Source organism: Pelobates fuscus, chromosome 12, assembly GCF_036172605.1.
Source record: "Pelobates fuscus isolate aPelFus1 chromosome 12, aPelFus1.pri, whole genome shotgun sequence".
NCBI lineage: Eukaryota > Metazoa > Chordata > Amphibia > Anura > Pelobatidae > Pelobates > Pelobates fuscus.
In genome coordinates this window covers 93,944,591-93,967,033 of record NC_086328.1, presented here as the reverse complement: position 1 = coordinate 93,967,033, position 22,443 = coordinate 93,944,591, and the positions used below count along the sequence as shown (strand labels likewise).

At 44.6% G+C, this 22,443-nt stretch overlaps 1 protein-coding gene across 4 annotated transcripts in view; it reads right to left on the bottom strand.

Moving 5' to 3' along the window:
- Window positions 1-7,561: 7,561 nt before the first annotated feature.
- The window catches only part of LOC134579447 (3-galactosyl-N-acetylglucosaminide 4-alpha-L-fucosyltransferase FUT3-like), a 111,576-nt gene continuing 96,694 nt past the window's right edge, over window positions 7,562-22,443 (bottom strand). For 2 of the 4 annotated variants that reach the window (XM_063438741.1, XM_063438742.1), the window contains 2 exons: window positions 13,267-13,349; window positions 7,562-9,164 (listed from right to left, as the gene is read on the bottom strand). In XM_063438741.1, coding sequence (XP_063294811.1) covers window positions 7,993-9,054 — 1,062 coding nt within the window. In that variant the 5' untranslated portion in view covers window positions 9,055-9,164; window positions 13,267-13,349 and the 3' untranslated portion in view covers window positions 7,562-7,992. The remainder of the gene's footprint in view (window positions 9,165-13,266; window positions 13,350-22,443) is intronic. The other 2 variants (XM_063438743.1, XM_063438744.1) reach the window with 1 other exon arrangement.

The window sequence follows — 22,443 nt, the reverse complement described above, 5'->3', positions numbered from 1 at the left end:
TCCTTCCAAATAAATCCTCCAATAGTTGAAATAACCATCTAATGGAAAGTTGAAGTCAGGAGCCAGGAGTTGAAGATATAATAACAAAAATTTATTTCTAATAAAATAAAGTAAAACAAGATGCACAACACGTTTCAACCATCTACATATGGTCTTCCTCAGGTGCTGTTCAACATTACAATGAGCATAGTACTGTTTATATAGGATATAGCATGGATACTTAATCACATAATTTGTTACACATGTACCAAAAACCACAGTATTTGACAGTTCTATTTGATTCTCAGACATGAAGTGCACGCCCCAAATGTACTATTTAGCACCAAAAAAATTTGAATTTTTAAAACTTCGATGTAACCACAGTATTTGACGGTTCTATTTGACTCTCAGATATGAAGTGCACACACCAAATGTACAATTTAGCACCCCAAAAAATTTGAATTTTTAAAACTGCGCTGTAACCACAGTATTTGATGGTTCTATTTGAATCTCAGATATGAAGTGCACCGCAGGCCGCAAATGTACTATTTAGCACAAAATAGTTTGATTTTTTTAAACCAACAATGTAACAGTAGTATTTAAGATTTTTATTGGACTGCAAGAAATGCACCGCAGGCTGCAAATGATCTATTTAGCACAAAAAAGTTATATTTTTTAAACCAACAATGTAACAGTAGTATTTAAGGGTTTTATTGGACTACAAGAAATGCAGTATGCAAATGTACAATTTAGCACCAAAGAAATTGCAGTATTTAAAAAAGCCTAGATGTTGCCCACTGAGCTACCAGAACAGGATTAAAGTAATGTGCCTGCACACATGCAGTTGCAAGTGCACTGCACTCTCTGTGGCACTGGGCTCAGGGCAGGGTACAAAAATGTAGTATAGCGCCCACAAAACTAATTGCTGTAGTTTGCAGATTCAACACCAGAATTCTTTCCTAATCTGTCCCTCACAGCTGCAGCATCCTCTCCCTAAACTAATAGCAGCTCATGTGACGTGCGGCGCTACGTGACTCCAGCTTATATATAGAGGCTGGGTTACATGCTGCACTGGCCAATCACAGCCATGCCATTAGTAGGAATGGCTGTGATGGCTTCTAAGGGAAAACGAGTCAAACCTTTCAAAACGCGCCATTAAATCGCTGAACACCGAACTCCAACCTGAACATACACTGCAATGTCCGTGTTCGGGTCCGGAGTCCAAAAACCGTAATGTTCGGTACGAACCTGAACTTTACTGTTCGGGTTCGCTCAACTCTATCCATAACGCGTTTCACCATATAGGCTTTTTTCACATGGAATAAAAACAATCTGGCTAGAACTGAAAATATTTACAAAAATATAGAGATGGCGCTTAAGGATGAATACAATGTGAGGTGCTGCTATACCCAAGTATTTTGCCACCACATATACTTAAAAAGATACAATGCAAGTAGAAAAAGGTAAAAGCGCACACAAAAGGGTAGAAATTAGTTACCTGTAATATAATAATTTAACTGGTAACTCATAGCAGATTAATGAGCTGAAACCACTCACACTTTTCTGAGCTGTTTAGAAGTTGGCTCGAAACTTATACATCCTTTATGTCACTTTCAAGGACATAGAAGTTTCTTCCTCCTTCCAAATAAATCCTCCAATAGTTGAAATGACCATCTAATGGAAAGTTGAAGTCAGGAGCCAGGAGTTGAAGATATAATAACAAAAATTTATTTCTAATAAAATAAAGTAAAACAAGATGCACAACGCGTTTCAACCATCTACATATGGTCTTCCTCAGGTGCTGTTCAACATTACAATGAGCATAGTACTGTTTATATAGGATATAGCATGGATACTTAATCACATAATTTGTTACACATGTACCAAAAAATCACACCTATTTCCTTATATGGTTCGGACCGGATGTGTATTGCCATCTCCAATATGGCTGCACATCCGGTCCGGATATCCTGGGAGTCATATTGGTACATCCAGCTTATCTAATTATACAAGAAAAAATATTCACATAACAAAGCAAAATATACAAATCAAACAATCTTCCTAACTCTCCCCTCCTCTCAGAGACACTCATCACGAGATAGATAGCTCATGGGTGTCTCGGCTAATGGGAATAATGTTATCGACTAGGCTGGTCCGTCGTGTCACTTCCTGTGACGTGTGCATTCATTAATCCAGTCCGTCGCGTCACTTCCGGTTTCGCCGAATTTCATCGGCATGTCCCTTCTCTTTTACCATAACGTCCTTTGCAGGGCCGCCACCAGAAATTTTGGGGCCCCTAACTCAGCTCAGGGTCTGGGCCCCCTGGGGCCCGCCTCCAAATATGCCCACTGGGTCAGTGGCGGATCCAGAGCCTGATTTTGGGAGGGGCACTTGTAGATTATTTAACTAAATAATCCAGACACAATAACCACTACAGCTCAGTGTAGTGGTTATGGTGCCAATAGTGCCGGGACCCCCTCCCAGAGTAAGTAGTCAAACCGTTTAAGAACAGTTTGACAACTTACCTGAGGTCTGCTGGGAAATGGGGCTGTCATAGGGCATAGGAGCAGTGGTGTGTGTGAGTGGTGCAGTGTGTGTGTGTGTGAGGGGGACAGTGTGTGAAGGTTGCAGTGTGTGAGTGAGGGCGGCAGTGTATGTCAGGGGTGTAGTGTGTGTGTTAGGGGGGCAGTGTATGTGTGTGTCAGTATGTGTGTGTGACAGTTGCAGTGTATGTGTGTATGGGGGTGCAATGTGTGTATGGGGCAGTGTATGTGTGTCTGGGGCAGTGTGTGTGTATGGGGGGCAGTATGTGTATAGGGGCAGTGTGTGTGTATGGGGGGCAGTGTGTGTGTGTATGAGGGGCAGTGTGTGTGTATGGGGGGCAGTGTGTGTGTATGGGGGGCAGTATGTGTGTATGGGGCAGTGTATGTGTATGGGGGGCAGTGTATGTGTATGGGGGGCAGTGTGTGAATGGGGGGCAGTGTGTGTGAATGGGGGCAGAGTGTGTGAATGGGGGGGCAGTATATGTGTGGGAGGGGCAATGTGTGTGTAGGGTGTGAGAGTGTGTTATAAGGCATGGGGGGCTTTTTTATAATATGCTTTTTTTTTACATTTATTTAATTAAAATAAATATTAATTATGTCCCCCCCCTCCCTTCTTACCTTTACTGGGAGGAGGGGGGACATTTCTTGATCCCTGGTGGTCCCAGTGGGATTCATTGGTGGTTCCAGTGGGGAGAGTGAACTCTAGCCCGTAGCTCCAGGGCTAGAGTTCACTCTCGTGAGATTTGGAGCGCTGCCGTGGTAACCCCGGCAACGCTCCAAGCTCGCAAGAGGAGGACCCGGAGCAGCTGCAGGCTGAGCTCCTGGGTCCTCTCTCCCTCCCCCCGCCGGCTGCCAGCATAGTGCCTGCGGACCGGGGAGAAAGATCTCTGATCTCCCCTCCGGTCCGCAGGCACATTGCAGGGCTAGCAGCTGCATGTGCTGGCAGGGGAGAGGGAGACCATCGGTTTTCTCGGGGGCGGGGGGGCAATTGCCCTGCTTCCCCCCCCTGAATCCGCCACTGCACTGGGTCCGCCTCCAAATACTGCCCACAGAAATACACACACAGACACAAACACACACACTGATACAAAAGGACACAGATACATACTAACAGACACACATACTGAAACAGACATACACGCATACAGGCATACATACTGACACACACATACTGGGACATACACACAGGCATACATAGTGACAAACAGACACATACTAACATACATACAGACACACATGCACGAGGACATAAAGACACATACATACAGACACCGACATACATACATACTCACACACATACATTCATACATGCAGACATATTGACAGACATACAGACACTGACATCCATACACACATACATTCATAATGGCATACAGACATACACAGACATACATTCATAATGGCATACATACATACATACATACATACATTCAGACTGACATACATTCAGACTGACAAACATGCATATATACAGACGTACATGCATACAGACATCCATATACACATACACACAGACATACGTTCATAATAATATGCAGACATACATTCATACTGACTTACAGACATACATATATACATATATAAGGACATACAGACATACATATATACATACATAGACATACCTACAGACAGACATACTTGCATACAGACATACATACATACATCCATATACATACATACACACACAGCCATACATACAGACATACATACATAGACATACATGCATGCATACAGTCAGACAGACATACCTACATACATACACACAAACATGCATGCATACAGACATACATACAGACAGACATACATACGTAGACATACATGCATACAGAGAGACATACATGCATACAGACATACATGCATACAGACAGACATGCATGCATACAGACAGACAGACAGACATACAGACAGACATACATAGACATACATATATACAGACAGACATACATGCATGCATACAAAGACATACATACAGACATACAGACAGGCATACACATACATGCATACAGGCAGACAGAAACACACAGAGCTCATTTTCCAGCCACCCTCCTGTCTCTTACCTTTTCTTTCAGGAGGGTGGCTGGGGATGATGGGAGTCGGCGCGGCTGCCTCTTCACTGGTGCGCGCGCGCTCCTTCCGCGCGGAGTGTGCTGGGAGGAAGTGACCACTTCCTTCCAGCAGCACTTGCGGCTGCTTTTTTTTTTTTTAAAGGGGCCCGGTCGCGCTATACAACGGCCACAGCGCTGACCAGGCCCATGAAGATATAGGGCCCATCAGGGTGGCCATAAGTGTGTGGTTGTTATGGTTGTCACCCCCTGATGGCGGCCCTGGTCCTTTGGTCCTTATAATTCCCAAGAAAGGCCAGGGAGGCCATTTTCAGAGTGGTAAATTAGTCCCACATAGTAAATAACGCGCATATATATGGACAAAAAAAAAAGATAAATACAAAAAAGGGGAGGGGAGAAAGAGGGATACAAAAAAGTGGAGGGGAGAAAGAGGAATACAAAAAAGGGGAGTTGAGAAAGAGGAATACAAAAAGGGGAGGGGAGAAATAGGTATTAAAATATATGTTTCAATTACACTTTAGGTATTAAAATATATGCTTTGCTGTATAATATGATTAATACCTCTTTCTCCCCTCCCCTTTTTTGTATTTGTCTTTTTTTTTGTCCATATATATGCGCGTTATTTACTATGTGGGACTAATTTACCACTCTGAAAATAAGGACGTAAAAAGAGAAGGGACAAGCCGATGAAATTCGGCGAAACCGGAAGTGACGCGACGGACTGCATTAATGAATGCACACGTCACAGGAACTGATACGATGGACAAGCATAGTCAATTACATTATTCCCATTAGCCAAGACACCCACGAGCTATCTATCGCGTGATGAGTGTCTCTGAGAGGAGGGGAGAGTTAAAAAGATTGTTTGATTTGTATATTTTGCTTTATTATGTGAATATTTTTTCTTGTATAATTAGATAAGCTGGATGTACCAATATGACTCCCAGGATATCCGGACCGGATGTGCAGCCATATTGGAGATGGCAATACACATCCGGTCCGAACCATATAAGGAAATAGGTGTTATTTTTTGGTACATGTGTAACAAATTATGTGATTAAGTATCCATGCTATATCCTATATAAACAGTACTATGCTCATTGTAATGTTGAACAGCACCTGAGGAAGACCATATGTAGATGGTTGAAACGCGTTGTGCACCTTGTTTTACTTTATTTTATTAGAAATACATTTTTGTTATTATATCTTCAACTCCTGGCTCCTGACTTCAACTTTCCATTAGATGGTCATTTCAACTATTGGAGGATTTATTTGGAAGGAGGAAGAAACTTCTATGTCCTTGAAAGTGACATAAAGGCTGTATAAGTTCCGAGCCAACTTCTAAACGGCTCAGAAAAGTGTGAGTAGTTTCAGCTCATTAATTCCCATATTATTGTGGATTATATACAGATTACACTATTTTCTGTTATGTGTTTATATTTTCTACATAGGGAAACTGTATCATATATAATTAAATATACCCTTCGTATAAAGGGAAGGGAAATTTGCTATCAGTTACCAGTTAAATTATTATATTACAGGTAACTATTTTCTACCTTTTTGAGTGCACTTTTATATTTTTCTACTTGCAAACAATCTGGCTAGTTGGGGTTTATAAAAGGGAAAGATAGTTTCAAATTGGTGCCAAAATTACATCATAGGCTGTCCTCCAATCAGCAAATATAATTATTGTATACATTATAAATAGAGCAAACAGTGGATTATATTCGTAATATTAACTTTTAGACCAATATGAGCATGTTTATCAAAAATGAGCATTTATTAACTAGTTTCAGCTCTTTGAAGCCAAAACATGTAACGTGCATCATGTGCACGGCTAATTTTCCCGGCCGCAAGGTCTGATGGGAAATGTAGTTCAGACATGGTATTTTCGATATCGGCAAAAAAACTAGCATTTGACAACCTCAAAATGCAGAGTAATCGGGAACACCCAGTGCAGGGTGTCCTATCAGAGGGTTGGCAAGGGTTGGCAAGGTTAAAACTCTCTCACAGATATACCGACCGACGGCTACTCCTCACACCTAAAGTCACAGAGCGCTAATTCTGTACGATCTATAGCTTTCCAATAGAGTCCCTATATCAGCTTCTCGGGGGCTGGAAGTCTCCAACACGCCCACCAGAGACACAAGCCGGCCATGACCCAGTCTCCATTAACAACTCCCTACATTGTATATAACTCCTATACTCACTCAGCATTATGGAAACTTGTACAGTTGATTGTTTTGTACACTGGGACTGTTCTGCCCACCTAGTTTGGACCTAAAAGTACATTCTAAATTACATGATTGATTGCTTGTAACCTACTTGTGCAACCCCTGCCAGCCCAAAAATACTGTCACATTCACTGGTAATGTCGGGGGAACAAGATACACCACCATTCCCTCATACATATTTAATCACAGGGGATAACAAACCAAGAAGAATCAGCAAACCAAGCAACAGAGTCAGCAGGCCCCAATTATAAGTGAATCACCCTCCCTAGAAAGAACCTGGAACTGAACGGCCACATGCCTGTGCCGATATACTGCAATAGCACGCATAAAGACTCACACCAGTAGGATGTCCCTATAATGTATACTACAACAGATACATTGCTCCCCCCCATCCTTCTATTTTACCTACCCCATCCTACCCGTTCTACTGTCCTTCGAGGTACCATACACCTCCTCTAACACGAAACCTTTAAAGCTCACTGTTCACATACTACTGCTTTACTAAGTGACGATGTCTGAATTGTGTTATATCTCAATCGCAGAGCCCTGCTAAGCTGTAATGCAACCGTTTAGCATTGAGAACTGCACGTCTTACTCATGTTATCACACATATGGTCAAGTGTCATGTATCCACTTGTGCCTTAATGAAGCCTTGATTTGCAAAAAAAAAAACGAAGGAAAAGGGAAGAGATAACAAAGCCACTCGACTGTATTGAGCTTTGTAACATTGTTGTATGTTTATATGAGAGACCTGCGTGTCTCCTGCATTACACCTTTTTATATTGCTGTAATTGTCCCGATGGCACATATAAAGCTTCTTTGAAAAATTTACAGTTCCCTTATGCATTAACACCAATATTACCCTAACACACTCCACATTAACCCCATACACTACACATTTATACTTACACACTACACTATCACTAAACATTTACCCCTACATTACTTAAAACACTTACACTACATTACCCCTAACCAAAAATATTATGTAATATTAAACCTATATGTTTTGAAACATTTATTTAAAAACAATAATGGGGGGAAATTACATTTTGGGGTCCTTTGGTTTACCATGATGTTTGCAAAACCCCTCATTTACATATTTTTGCCATAACACACATTTCAGCTTCTAGTTGTATGTGATCATTTTATCACAATTTTACTAATCAATCATTATTTGAACCATTCAGCAATACTTGGAATGGTCCTGTAAACTGGGGCCTCTTTCAGTGCTTTGCATACTCTGCAGTATTCAACTATCCAGGATCTCCGCTGTTTTGTTGGCTGATATGTACTTCTCCAATTAAAATATTGTTGATATTTTTGATCGTCTTTGTCCAGGGCAAGCAGATAGGAGGCCAGTTCTTTGGCAGAAGGAAAATCCTCTACATGTATAAAAGAATCTGCAGGTATATATCGTTCATAGTTTTTCCGTGGTGGGCCCATGACAACTGGCACAGTACCTGAAAGAAATGCATTGGTCCAGAGTTTCTCTGTAATATAATCTTCATGAATAGAATTCTCAAACGTCAAGTAAAATTTGTATTTGGATAGAGTTGCTAATTTCTCAGTCTTTGCTAATGGTATATAATTGTAAAACTTGCCATAGAGGTCAACCTTTAAGTAATTTTTTAGCTCTGCGTAGTATTTCACTCTTCTGGAGGATGGATTCCAATTAGTAATTGCCCAGGCCACCAACTTGGTCTTCTTAGGAATGGTGAAGTTTTGAGTTTCATTGTGCATTTCCAGCCAACCATAAGGTGCAAAAATATCAGAGTCGGCCCGATATGACATAGTAAGATTAATAAGATTATCCATAAAGGCTAAATTTGGACTGTGAGATGGGGACTCTGTGTTAAACCAAATCCAGTACTGATTTGGGGGTCTTGGTAACTGAGGCAGTTGCTGTTTGGAATCACATACATTCCTGTGATGGATTACAACAGCTTTTGCTGACGAGAACAAATTGCGGTCAAGTGTAAAAAAACAGTCAGAAGAGTCAAAGGGTTGTGGACAGTTGTTGAGTGGAAAGTGATAGTTGAATGGCCATGTCCAAAGCAAAATTACATAAAATGGCTTTTGTAGTACATCTACTATTTTGTTTGGTTGTTCAATCTCTGTTACATTTTCCATCTTAATCCGAATTAAATAAAAAATGATACATGATAAAACAATTTGTATTATGATGAAAAAGAAGATCTTGTTCAATTTTGATACATTTTGTTTGGATTCCATGGTGCTATCACCTTTTCTTGGTAATTCAGCAATCTCTTTCTTGGCAACCTGCTTGTTTTTGTTATTTTATCACTCTGAATTTTGAGAACTTCTCCTTGTGATGTTTATCACTAAAATGAAATTAATTGAATACAATTTTATTTCAGAAATGAATTGAAGGAAAATAAGGTATACATATCTAACATTCATTTAATCATACTTTTATTTCACATTCACAAAATACCTTATAGCTCAGTTTGATAGTTGAAGTATTTTTTCAATTATTATTATTTATTATTATTATTTTATTATTTATATGGCGCCAACAAATTCCGTAGCGCTGTACAATGGGTGGACTAACAGACACATAATCAGACCTCTGGGCGTACAGGAACAGAGGGGGTTGAGGGCCCTGCTCAATGAGCTTACATGCTAGAGGGAGTGGGGTATAGTGACACAAACGGGTTAAAGTAGGGGAATTAAATAGTTTGTTAGAGAAGGGTTTATTGAGTGCTTGGTAGGTCATTTTTGACAGTTGCAGGAAAGGAGTCATGGGGTGGGGGATGAGAAGCCTGCTGACAGTTTAATTGATACGCTTTAACGAAGAAGTGAGTTTTCAAAGATTTTTTGAAGGAGTGGAGGCTGGGTGAAAGTCTGATTGAGGAGGGAAGGGAGTTCCACAGAATAGGTGCAGCCCTAGAGAAGTCTTGAAGGCGAGCGTCAGAGGTGGGGATCCGGGCAGAGGATAGGCGTAGGTCTTGGGATGAGCGCAGGGGTCTCGATGGGACATACTTGTGTATGAGGGAGGATAGGTATGTTGGAGCAGCATTATGTAGGGATTTGTAAGCAAGTGCCAGAATTTTAATTGGGCCCTATATCTAACTGGAAGCCAATGCAGGGACTGACAGAGCGTGGAGGCGTGGGAGGTGCGACCGGACAGGAAAATAAGCCTCGCAGCCGCATTCATTACAGATTGCAGCGGTGCAAGCTGGGAACATGTAAGACCGGTCAGAAGGGGATTGCAGTAGTCGAGGCGAGAGAGAACAACAGCATGAACCAATATCTTGGCCGCGTCCGGCGTTAGATATGGGCGGATGCGCGCTATGTTCTTGACTTGGAAGCGACAGGATTTGACTATCGATTGGACATGGGGAGTAAAAGAGAGGTCAGAATCGAAAAGAACCCCTAGGCAGCGAGCCTGCGAGGTAGAGGTGATAGTAGCGCCGTTGACTTGGATGGAGACAACAGGAGTAGCAGCACTTGAGGGAGGAAAAACTAGAAGTTCTGTTTTGGACAGGTTGAGTTTAAGGAAGTGAGCAGCCATCCAGTTGGAAATAGCAGAGAGGTAGTCAGAAACACGAGTCAAGGTGGGCGGAGAGAGATCAGGGGAGGACAGGTAGATTTGCGTGTCATCTGCATATAAATGATATTGGAAACCAAAGGAGCTGATGAGTTTACCAAGAAAGGCATTATAGATGGAGAACAATAGGGGGCCGAGGACAGATCCTTGGGGGACGCCGACAGAGAGGGGTTGGTGAGAAGAGGCAGAACCAGAGAAATAAACACTGAAAGAGCGCTGGGAGAGGTAGGAGGAGCACCAGGAGAGAGCAGTATCCCGTAGACCAAAGTTACGAAGAATGTGAAGAAGCTGTTGATGATCAACAGTGTCAAATGCGGCAGAAAGATCAAGGAGGATTAGGATAGAGTATTGGCCGTGAGATTTAGCAGCAATTAAGTCGTTGGATACTTTGGTCACAGCAGTTTCGACAGAGTGACCAGCGCGGAATCCAGACTGAAGGGGGTCAAGCAGAGAGTTGGATTCGAGAAAGTCTGTCAATCTGGCGTACACAACTCTCTCGAGGATCTTGGAGGCAAATGGGAGTAGTGAGATAGGGCGGTAGTTGGATGGGGAGTTGGGATCAAGGTTGGGCTTTTTCAGAATCGGGGTTACGGTTGCATGTTTGAAGGGTGAGGGAAATGTGCCAGAGGAAAGGGAGAGATTGAAAATGCTAGCGAGAGGAAGAGCAAGAAAGGGAGACAAAGTGCGGATGAGATGCGAGGGAATAGGATCGAGAGAGCAGGTGGTGGGGCGGGAGGACAGGAGCAGTGCAGAAGCCTCTTGTGCTGTAGCAGGTGCAAATGTGCATAGGGTGGCAGGGGGAGTGGGGTTGGGTGATATAATGATAGGGGAAGGAGAGAGATTAGAGATCTCTTTCCTGATTGTAGAGATCTTCTCAGTGAAATGAGATGCAAAGTTTGTGGCGGACAAGGTGGTGGAAGGAGGGGTAGTCACAGGGCGAAGAAGAGCATCAAAAGTGTGAAACAGGTGTTTGGGTTGATGGGACAGTGTGCTTATGAGGGTTTTGAAGTAGTTTACTTTTGCAGAGGAAAGAGCCATGCTGTAGGAGCGCAGCATAAATTTATAGTGGACAAAGTCAGATGCAGAGTGAGACTTTCTCCAGCAGCGTTCAGCAGTTCTGGAACATTTTTGGAGGTAACGGGTCAGCTTAGTGTGCCAGGGTTGTAGTTGGGGGCGCTTGCTGCGTTTAACTGTAGGAGGTGCCATGATGTCAAGTTGAGAGGAGAGAGTGGAGTTGTAGAGTGAGGTTGCAGAGTTAGGGCAGTTGAGATTTGAGATGGGTAAAAGGAGTGTTTGGAGTGTGGTGGAGAAGTGCTGGAGATCGAGGGAGTTGAGGTTTCTGCGAGGTTGGAGAGTTGAAGGTGTAGAAATTTTGGTATGAGGTATGCAGATGTTAAATGTTAGCAGATGGTGGTCAGACAAAGGAAATGGATCAGTGGAGAGATCAGAGGTGGTACAGAGATTGGTGAAGATGAGGTCAAGAGTGTTTCCTGCGGTGTGAGTTGCGGAGGAGGAAATCTGTGTGAGTCCAAAGGAGGAGGTTACAGAGAGCAGACGGGAGGCATCAGGGCAGTTGAGCTTGTTGATAGGGATATTGAAGTCCCCAAGTATGAGAGAGGGAGTGCTAGAGGAAAGAAAATGGGGTAACCAGGAGGAAAAGTGTTCTATAAATAGTTTAGGGTGACCGGGGGGGGCGATAGATGATGGCAATTCTTAAAGGAGTGGGCTTAAAAAGGCGTACAGTGTGAACTTCAAAGGAAGTAAAGGATAGGGCAGGGGCAGGGAGGATAGGTTGAAAGGTGCATTGAGGGGAGAGAAGGATGCCTACACCACCTCCTTTACAGGAGTATGGGAGAACTGTAGACCACCGAAACATAAAGAAGCAGGAGTAGCGGTATCGGATGGGGACAGCCAGGTCTCAGTGAGTGCCAATATTGTGAGCGAGTTAGAGATGATGAGGTCATGTATGGCTGTAGATTTGATGTTAGTGCAAATGGAGCGAGCGTTCCAGAGTGCACACTGAATTTTGGTAGAGTTGGATAAACTGCAGGGTATTTGGAGGAGGTTTGCATGGTTTCTATTTATTTTGGTGTGAGCAGATGAGGTGTGGGGCCCTGGATTGGGAGAGACGTCACCAGCTGCCAGAAGTAGGAGGAGAGATAGTGACAGGAGGTGTGAATGGGTTTTATATGGGTGGCGACTAGGGTGAGATTGGGTTAGAGCAGGAGAGAGAGAATAGAGAAATGAGTGCAGGGCTTGAGATGAGAGAAGGGGGGAGTGTAGCAAAGAGGGATTGATGTAAATGTGAGTGTGTTGAGGGAGGTGGGTGGAATGAGATATTTTGATTCTGAGGGAGATAAGAGAGAAAGGAGAGGAGGAGAGTATAGTGCATTGCTCTGATGGGTAGGTAATTAGAGGAAAGGAGAATGAGCCGAAGTAAGAAGGAGGACTGAGTGTTAGGGGTTAAGAAGGTGGATTGTGCTCATTACTGGTAGTGTTTGCAGCTGCTATTTGGAGTTATCTAAAGTTGTGTGAGGGATTCTATCTATAAATGTAGTAAGAAACATGGGGTGGGGTGGTGTTGGGGAGGGGTGGGTGGGACCCTGAGCACTGTTCAGGTTTGTTAGAAGTGGTCTTTTAAAACTCTGACTGTGGAAGACAGGGATGATAGGGTCAAGACAGGACTGCAATAAAATCTATGGAATGGAGATGCAAAGAAGAGGTGAGGATTGGTCAAGCAAGACATTTGGGTGGGTATCAATAAAATAAGGGGGGGGGAGAGCAAAAATAACAGATGCATGCTTCTAGAACTTTGTAGCTGAGTCATACTTCAATGAAACTAAAATAAATATTACATTCAAAATTGTTCTTACCTTGCTAAGAGTTTTCAGTAAATATTGTTGTCAAGCTTGCTTCTTTCACATTTATGATTTTACCGTATGCTTCTGTGCTACACCTGTCAAAATAAACTTATATTACATCACTCATATCCATTTTGTCTTGCGGAAATCAATGTCTTTTGACATTTTCAAATCACCCAAAATCTCTTCCCTCATATATTTTTATAGTTCATGATATAATCCTACATTGAAAATCTAAGATTGGCATGATTTAAACCAAAATAGTTCCTCAGAAAGGAAACTTTTTAACAGCTTCTCAAAGAAAACCAAAAGCCATAATTTACAGCTTTACTTTGGTCACACAAGAACACGTCTGTCCTTTTAAAAAAGAAAAAAAACATGTTATAATTACCACTGACACATTCTTTGCTTATTACACACGTGTACACTCATGATATGTTTTATAAAGAAGCAGGGCCACCATCAGAAATTTTGTGGCCCCTAACACAGTTCAAGGTCTGGGCCCCAGGGTCCTACCTCTAAGCCCGCCCCCAGGGTCTAGTTTCAAATCCTGCCTACATCACTCGCCTCCAAATCCACCCACAAAGAAGCAGTGTTTGTAGAGTGGATACAGGGTGTGTTTTTTGTGGATGCAGTGTGTGTTTGCGTATTGGCTGCAGTGTGTGTAAAGTGGATACAGTGTGTAATAGTGAATGTGTAGTGGATGCAGTGTGTGTGTAGTGGATGCACTAGTGTATATTGTGTGTGTGTATATGTGTGTAGAATGTGTGTAAAATAGAGTATGTGTTTGAATGTTGCTGTTTGCAGGTGTGAACATGTGTAGTGTATACACTTCTCCACACACTGATAAACAGATACACACACACACACACACACATAAATATATATACCCACACAGATACACAGACACTCAAACATTGACACAGAATACACATAGACATACACACATAGATACACACACTGATACAAAAGGACACATACACACACACACACACACACACATACATACTAACTAACAGAGACACATACTGAAACAGACATACACACATACAAGCATACATACTGACACACACATTCTGAAACAGACATACAGACACACAGACACATACTAACATACATACAGACACACGCACGCATGCACAAGGACATACAGACACACATACATACATACAGACACACATACATACATACTGACATGCAAACAGACACATACATTCATACATAATGTTGAGATATATACAGACACATTCATACATACATACTGACATACACATACATACTGACATACAATCATACATTCTGACACACACACACACACACATACATACTGACAGACACACATACATACTAACATACATACACACACACATACATATATACTGACACACATACATACATACTGGCATACACATACATTCTGACATACACACATACATACTGACAGACACACACACACACACATACATACATACATACATACATACTGACAGACACACATACATACTGACAGACACACATACATACTAACATACATACACACATACATACTGACATACATACATACTGACATACACACATACATACTGACAGACACACATGCATACTGACAGACACACATGCATACTGACAGACATGCATACAAACTGACAGACACACATACATATACACTAAAACACACACCGGGCGTCACTTCATCCCAGCACTTCTTGAGGCTAACATTTTTACATGTTACATGTTACATGGCCACAGCGCTGACCGGTCCCCTGAAGATATAGGGCCCACTGGGTGGCCCTAAGTGCCTGGGCCACCCGACGGGCCCCATCAGTGTGCGGACCGCAGTGCAGGTGCACTGGGGGCAGTTCTGCGCTACACATGCGTCAAGGTTGTCACCACCTGATGGCGACCCTATAAAGAAGTTTCCCCTCAAACCTCTTTCTCTAGCCAGCTATTTCCCTATACATCTCTCACTTCTAGATTTCTACTTTACCCTGTGCCTAACAAGTATGTCCAAACTCTTTAAAGAGGCATTTATCAATGTAACACATGTACCTGTTACAGTGGAAACTAAATCCATCCTATGTTTTCCTCCTGGATTTATCTATTGCCTTTGATAAAATTGATGTTTTGTTGTGTATGGATGTTTGGAAAGTATTACACAACTTTCTTCTGGTTCAAATCAAAATAGGCTGGTGAGTTAACTTTTGTAGTATCTCTCACATGTCCAATTTTTGGCAAGGACAACTTAGATTTCCATCCTTCTGAAATTGATAATATATATCTCACAGAAAACCAAAAGCCATAATTTACAGCTTTACTTTGGTCACACAAGAACAGTCCTTTAAAAAAATTAAAAAAAAGTTATAGTTACCACTGACACATTCTTTGCTAACTACCGTACACACTTGTAACTTTAGTAACCTGTGATTGGATCATTTCTGAACTGGATATTTACTTGTATAGCTGCAGTTGAGAAGGAGTCTCCTCTTTTACCAGAGAGATACCCAGGTTCAGATGAGGTAGGAGATATATCTAAGTAATAGCCTGGCATTAAACACTTAGTAAACATTATAAATTAACATAGGTGCACCCAAAAATATATATAATAAAAGACAATCAAATAAAAATAAAACACACACACACACGCGGAATTTGCAGAGTAATATATTACAAGTGCACGCTGTGGTTTCCTGAATCAAAAAAGCATACACTTTGAGCTCCAATCCCGAGCCTATCCTACCGACAGAGCTAAGATAGGTTTATCATCACCCTCCTAGTGGATAGGGCTTTGGTTTTGGCTAACCCATTATGGGAGAACGATAATCCGATAGTTCGATCCCCCTGTAAGAAAAGCTAATACTGCAAAGATACTCTTGCGCATGAAACAGGGTTCTCGTTCTCTGGTGGAAGACTCATTAGAATTTTGCAATTACGCAGCAGAGGTACAGTGGAACAATCAAGCTTTTTTTGATGTGTTTATGAACGGACTCTCTGACACCTTGCTTGATGAAGTAGCAGCCAGAGACCTACCAAATACTCTGGAGGAGTTAATAACATACCTAGCTCATATTGATGAAATCCCCGAGACATAGGCAAAACACTAAGTACAGACCAAGGAGAAATTCAGTATGGTTAGCCTTAACCTTTCCTTCATCTGAAACCACTGTGGCCCTTCCAGAACCTATGCAACTAAGGCTCACTCGGTTATCAGACGCTGAGAAAATGTGCAGGAAGAGAAAAGGGCTTTGTCTGTACTGTGGGAAGAAAGGTCACCTTCGTTTGGCCTGTCCCAACAGACCGGAAAATCCCCACACCTAAGTCCTCACAGAGGACAGACCTTGGGTGTAATACATATGTCCTCCTTTAACTAAAGACAAGTACTTAGGCTTCTACTACCCATGACATTAGGGCTGAAAGTACATACTCTAGCCTTAATTGATTCTGGTGCTGCTGACGATTTTATATACGGTTATTCCATTCGCTTATGTAATGCTCCAGCTGTCTTCCAGGACTTTATGAGTGATGTACTAAGGGACTACTTACAGGAATTCACAATAGTCTCTCGGGACAACATTTTAATATATGCTAAGAACAGAGAGGAACACCATGACCATGTTAAACAAGTCCTATCCAAGTTATTTTAAAAACGGACTATACTGTAAATTGGAAAAGTGCCTGATTGACAAGAGTTAGGTACACTTTTTAGGGTATATTATCTCAGGTTCTGGGGTTTCAGATTGACCCAAAGAAGCTTGAGGCTATACTTAATTGGCCCCTACCAGTTGGTTTAAAATCCATACAACGTTTTTGGGGATTTGCCAACTATCATAGGAGGTTCATAAAAGGGTTTTATTCTATTACAGCACGTATCACGTCCATAATCAAAAAAGGGAAGTCACACCAACAGTGGACTCCAGAGGCAATTGCTGCTTTTGATACCCTAAAGAAAGCTTTCGCATCAGTGCCTATATTGGCTCATCCTGACCCTTCTCGCCCTTTTCTGTTGGAGGCCGATGCATCTGAGACAGGTGTGGGGGCCTTTCTATCTCAAAGACCATTGGATGACTTACCCCTACATCCTTGTGTTTTTTATTCAAAGAAATTGACCGAAAGAAAGGTATTATTATCATTACTGCTCTAAAGGAATGGCAACATGGCAACAGGGTTCTACTATACCGGTTACTATTCTTACCGACCACAAGAACCTATCCTATTTTGGGAATGCTAAAAAAATGACCGACAGACATGATCGGTGGTCTCTATTTTTATCACGTTTTAATAGCAGGGTAATGTACAGACCCAGGTCAAAAAATACTAAGGCTGATGCTCTATCCCATCAGTTTGAACCCCAATCCTTTACTGAACCACAAAAATCACCCATAATACCTGCTGAATGCATATTAGCCACTACTAAAACCGTAATCCATTCTGATCTGATAAAAAAGCTAGAAAAGCTTCAGGATCAGTCATCTTTACCTATACCTTCTGACAAATTATACGTACCTCCAATTCATAGAGAAAAGGTATTGTCGCTTATGCATGATGCCAAGACGGCTGGTCATCCTGGTATACACAAGACAGAGTCTCTTCAAGCTAAGCGTTTCTGGTGGCCCTCCTACAAGAAGGATGTTCAAGAATATGTACTTGCTTGTAGCACATGTTCTGCAACTAAAACCCAGCACAAAAAAACATGTGGTTTACTCATGCTATTGCCCATTCCGACTAAACCATGGTATAGTATAGCGATGGATTTTGTAGTAGACTTACCAACTTCAGAAATCAAAACCGTTATATTAACCTTCATTGACAGATTCTCTAAGATAACTCATCTCATACCTTTGGCTACGTTACCTTCCTCCTCTGAACCAGCCACACTGTTCATAAGAGAGGTCGTTCGGTTACACAGGTTACCTAACGATATGGTTTCGGACAGAGGTCCACCATTTAGTTCTCGATTCTGGAAGGCATTCTGTAACCAATTAGGTATTGTCAGGATTACAAGTTGATCCAGCACGCAGAACTGTATCACACCTAGGACTAAAGGAAATGTCTTACCGGGCCTTAGAATGGCCGGACTTAACGTACCAGAGAATAGTCAGAATACTTGCTGAGGTTAGGAACACAGAATGAGACACAAAGCCAAAAGTCAGCGATACCAGAACAGGGAAGTCAAAACGAAGCCAAAGTCAATAACCAGAAAAAAACGCTCAGGAACACACTCTCGGAGAAACACTAAGGGAAACCATGACAGGGCAATGAGAAAGGAAAAAATGAGTTTAAATAAGCCTTCTTCAGATTAGATTGGTCGTACCCAGCCTTTGACCCAAGAACGTGCGTGCGCGTCTTTTAAGGGACGTCACACGCATGCCGACGTCGTCGTCAATACCGTGGGCGGATGTGGGGTTACAAATTGGTGTGCATCCACAGTGGCCGGCATAAACCAACATGCCGCAGGAGTCAGATATATTGCCCAATGGCCGCTGAACGGCACTTCCGCATTTGTCAGGAAGGCAATTACTGCAGATACCGCAAGGTGAGGATAATTATGTTACAGGTGTACAATTTAATTTATCGTCCTCATATCATCCTCAGTCTAATGGTGCTACCGAGAGGATGAACCAATCATTTGAGCAATACCTTTGATGTTTTACTTTTGAATATCAAGACGATTGGGATGGTTTACTCCCTTGGGCTGAGTTCGCTCACAACATCGAAGTACACGAGTCTACGCAACACATTACTTTTTATATTAACTATGGGTTTGACCCTCTTGTGCTTCCGAATTCTTTCTCTCTCCTACTGGTATGCCAAGTGTAGAAAGCAGTTTGGAGAGATTAAGAGAGACTTGATTAGGGGTGAAACAAATCCTTATACAAAGGGCTAAGCTCCAAAAGTGCAATGCGGATAGACATCGTAGTGCTACTCCTACTTACGTGGTTGGTGAAAGGGCGTGGTTGGTGAAAGGGTGTGGTTGAGCACACATAGAAGGTTCCTTCTATGAAATTTGCACCCTGATATATCGGGCCATTTAAGATTATCCGAAGGATTAAGTTTCAGTTGTCCACGTTCCTTGTTTGCTCTGTTCTTTTCATGGCCGTTATCCTGATAGGCCTGGTTCTTCCCGCCCAGAGGTCGGTTTTGGAGGAGGGGGTACTGTCACGATACCTTACCTTTCTTCCGCGGATCCGCGAGGTGTAGTTTCGGGTGCCAACTCCTCCCGATGATGGCATGTCAGCAGCTGGCCACTCTGCGCACGCCTCATTTTATGATGCCGACATCATAGTGGCTATACCTCGAAAATTCAAAATATTCCACGCTCCCTGACATTTTGGGGGCATGGATTTAAAGCAAAAGATGCTCCACTATAAAAGAGCGCCTTCTGCTTTTATTCATTGCCCCATTGTGGTTCACTGGTTGTTCCATCTAGTGCTATCCTGTTTTCTGTCTTGGTTCTGTTTCTTGTTTTTTTGACTCGGCTTGTGTTTATTGACTATTCTTCGTTCTGGTTTCCTGACTTGGCTCGTTTTTCTCATTTATCCGGTTTTCTGATTCCCTAACTCGGCTATTCTTTATCGTTATACTGGTCTCTGGTTTTCCTTAACTTTGGCTATTCTTTGACTATTCTACCTACGTTAAACCCGGCCAGGGCCGGCCTTAGGGGTGTGCGAGCTGTGCGGCCGCACAGGACGCCATGGACCAGGGGGCGCCCTGTGGCTGACACAGCTCGCACTGTCTCCTAGTGACAGCCTGTGAAGGAGAGCTCAGAGCTCTCCCCTAATACAGGCTGCGCTGTGTAGCGTGGCCGCGCTCCGCCCCCCTGCCTCTTAATGCTGCCCTCACTGATAGTCCCCAGACGCCCCACTCGGATCTCAGTGAGAGAAAGGGGGCAGGGTTAAACGCCGATCGGAGGCGGGGCTACATGGGAAGTGGGGCGGAGCTACAGGCAGGCGAACCCTCTTGTAAGTTAGGGGAAGCAGGAAGGAGTTCCTGTTCCCCCATCTACCACCACACTGCCCCCTGCTCCCCCCTACCCTAACTGTGCCCCCTGCTGCCCCCTACCCTAACTGTGCCCCCTGCTCCCCACCTACTCTAACTGTGCCCCCTGCTCCCCACCTACTCTAACTGTGCCCCCTGCTCCCCACCTACTCTAACTGTGCCCCCTGCTCCCCCTACCCTAACTTTGCCCCCTGATCCCCACTGTGCCCCCTGATCCCCACTGTGCCCCCTGATCCCCCGACCCTAACTGTGCTCCATGCTCTCCCCTACCCTAAATGTGCCCCCTGCTCCCCACCTACTCTAACTGTGCCCCCTGCTCCCCTTACCCTAACTGTGCCCCCTGCGCCCCACCTACTCTAACTGTGCCCCCTGCTCCCCCCTACCCTAACTGTGCCCCCTGCCCCCACCTACTCTAACTGTGCCCCCTGCTCCCCACCTACCCTAACTGTACCCCCTGCTCCCCACCTACCCTAACTGTGCCCCCTACTCCCCACTTACCCTAACTGTGCCTCCTGCCCACCACCTACCCTAACTGTGCCTCCTGCCCACCACCTACCCTAACTGTGCCCCCTGCTTCCCCACCTACCCTAACTGTGCCCCCTGCCCACCACCTACCCTAACTGTGCCTCCTGCTCCCCTTACCCTAACTGTGCCCCCTTCTCCCCACCTACTCGAACTGTGCCCCCTGCTCCCCCCTACCCTAACTGTGCCCCCTGCCCCCACCTACTCTAACTGTGCCCCCTGCTCCCCACCTACCCTAACTGTGCCCCTGCTCCCCACCTACCCTAACTGTGCCCCCTGCTCCCCACTTACCCTAACTGTGCCTCCTGCCCACCACCTACCCTAACTGTGCCTCCTGCCCCCCACCTACTCTAACTGTGCCCCCTGCTCCCCACCAACCCTAACTGTGCCCCCTGCTCCCCACCTACCCTAACTGTGCCCCCTACTCCCCACTTACCCTAACTGTGCCTCCTGCCCACCACCTACCCTAACTGTGCCTCCTGCCCACCACCTACCCTAACTGTGCCCCCTGCTTCCCCACCTACCCTAACTGTGCCCCCTGCCCACCACCTACCCTAACTGTGCCTCATGCTCCCCTTACCCTAACTGTGCCCCCTTCTCCCCACCTACTCGAACTGTGCCCTCTGCTCCCCCCTACCCTAACTGTGCCCCCTGCCCCCACCTACTCTAACTGTGCCCCCTGCTCCCCACCTACCCTAACTGTGCCCCCTGCTCCCCACCTACCCTAACTGTGCCCCCTGCTCCCCACTTACCCTAACTGTGCCTCCTGCCCACCACCTACCCTAACTGTGCCTCCTGCCCACCACCTACCCTAACTGTGCCCCCTGCTTCCCCACCTACCCTAACTGTGCCCCCTGCCCACCACCTACCCTAACTGTGCCTCCTGCTCCCCACCTACCCTAACTGTGCCCCCTGCCCACCACCTACCCTAACTGTGCCCATTGCTCCCCCACCTATCCACTGTGCCCACCTACCCACTGTGCCCCTTGCTTCCCCACCTACCCGCTGTGCCCCTTGCTTCCCAGCTACCACCATTGTGCCCTCTCTCCCCCAGCTACCACCACTGTGCCCCCTCTACCCCAGCTACCACCGCAGAGCCCCCTCGCCCCAGCAAGCTTATCTGTGCACTGCGCCCCAGCTACCCACTGTGCCCCCTGCTTCCCCACCTAGCCTAACTGTGCTCCTGCTCCCCCAGCTACCCACTGTGCCCCTGCTGCCCACCTAGCCTAACTGTGCCACCATGCTCCTCCACCTACCCACTATGCCCCACCTACCCACTGTGCCCCTTACTTGCCCACCTACTCACTGTGCCCCTTGCTCCCCCACCTACCCACTGTGCCCCTTGCTCCTCAGCTACCACCACTGTGCTCCAGCTACCACCACTGTGCCCCCACTCTCCCAGCTACCACCGCTGTGCCCCTTGCTCCTCAGCTACCACCACTGTGCTCCAGCTACCACCACTGTGCCCCCACTCTCCCAGCTACCACCGCTGTGCCTTCTCACCCCCATCTAGCTTAACTGTGCCCCTGCTCCCCCAGCTACCCACTGTGCCCCCTGCTTCCCCACCTAGCCTAACTGTGCCCCTGCTCCCCAGCTACCCACAGTGCCCCTGCCCCCCACCTAGTCTATCTGTGCCCCCTGCCCCCCACCTAGCCTGTGTCCCTGCTCCTTACC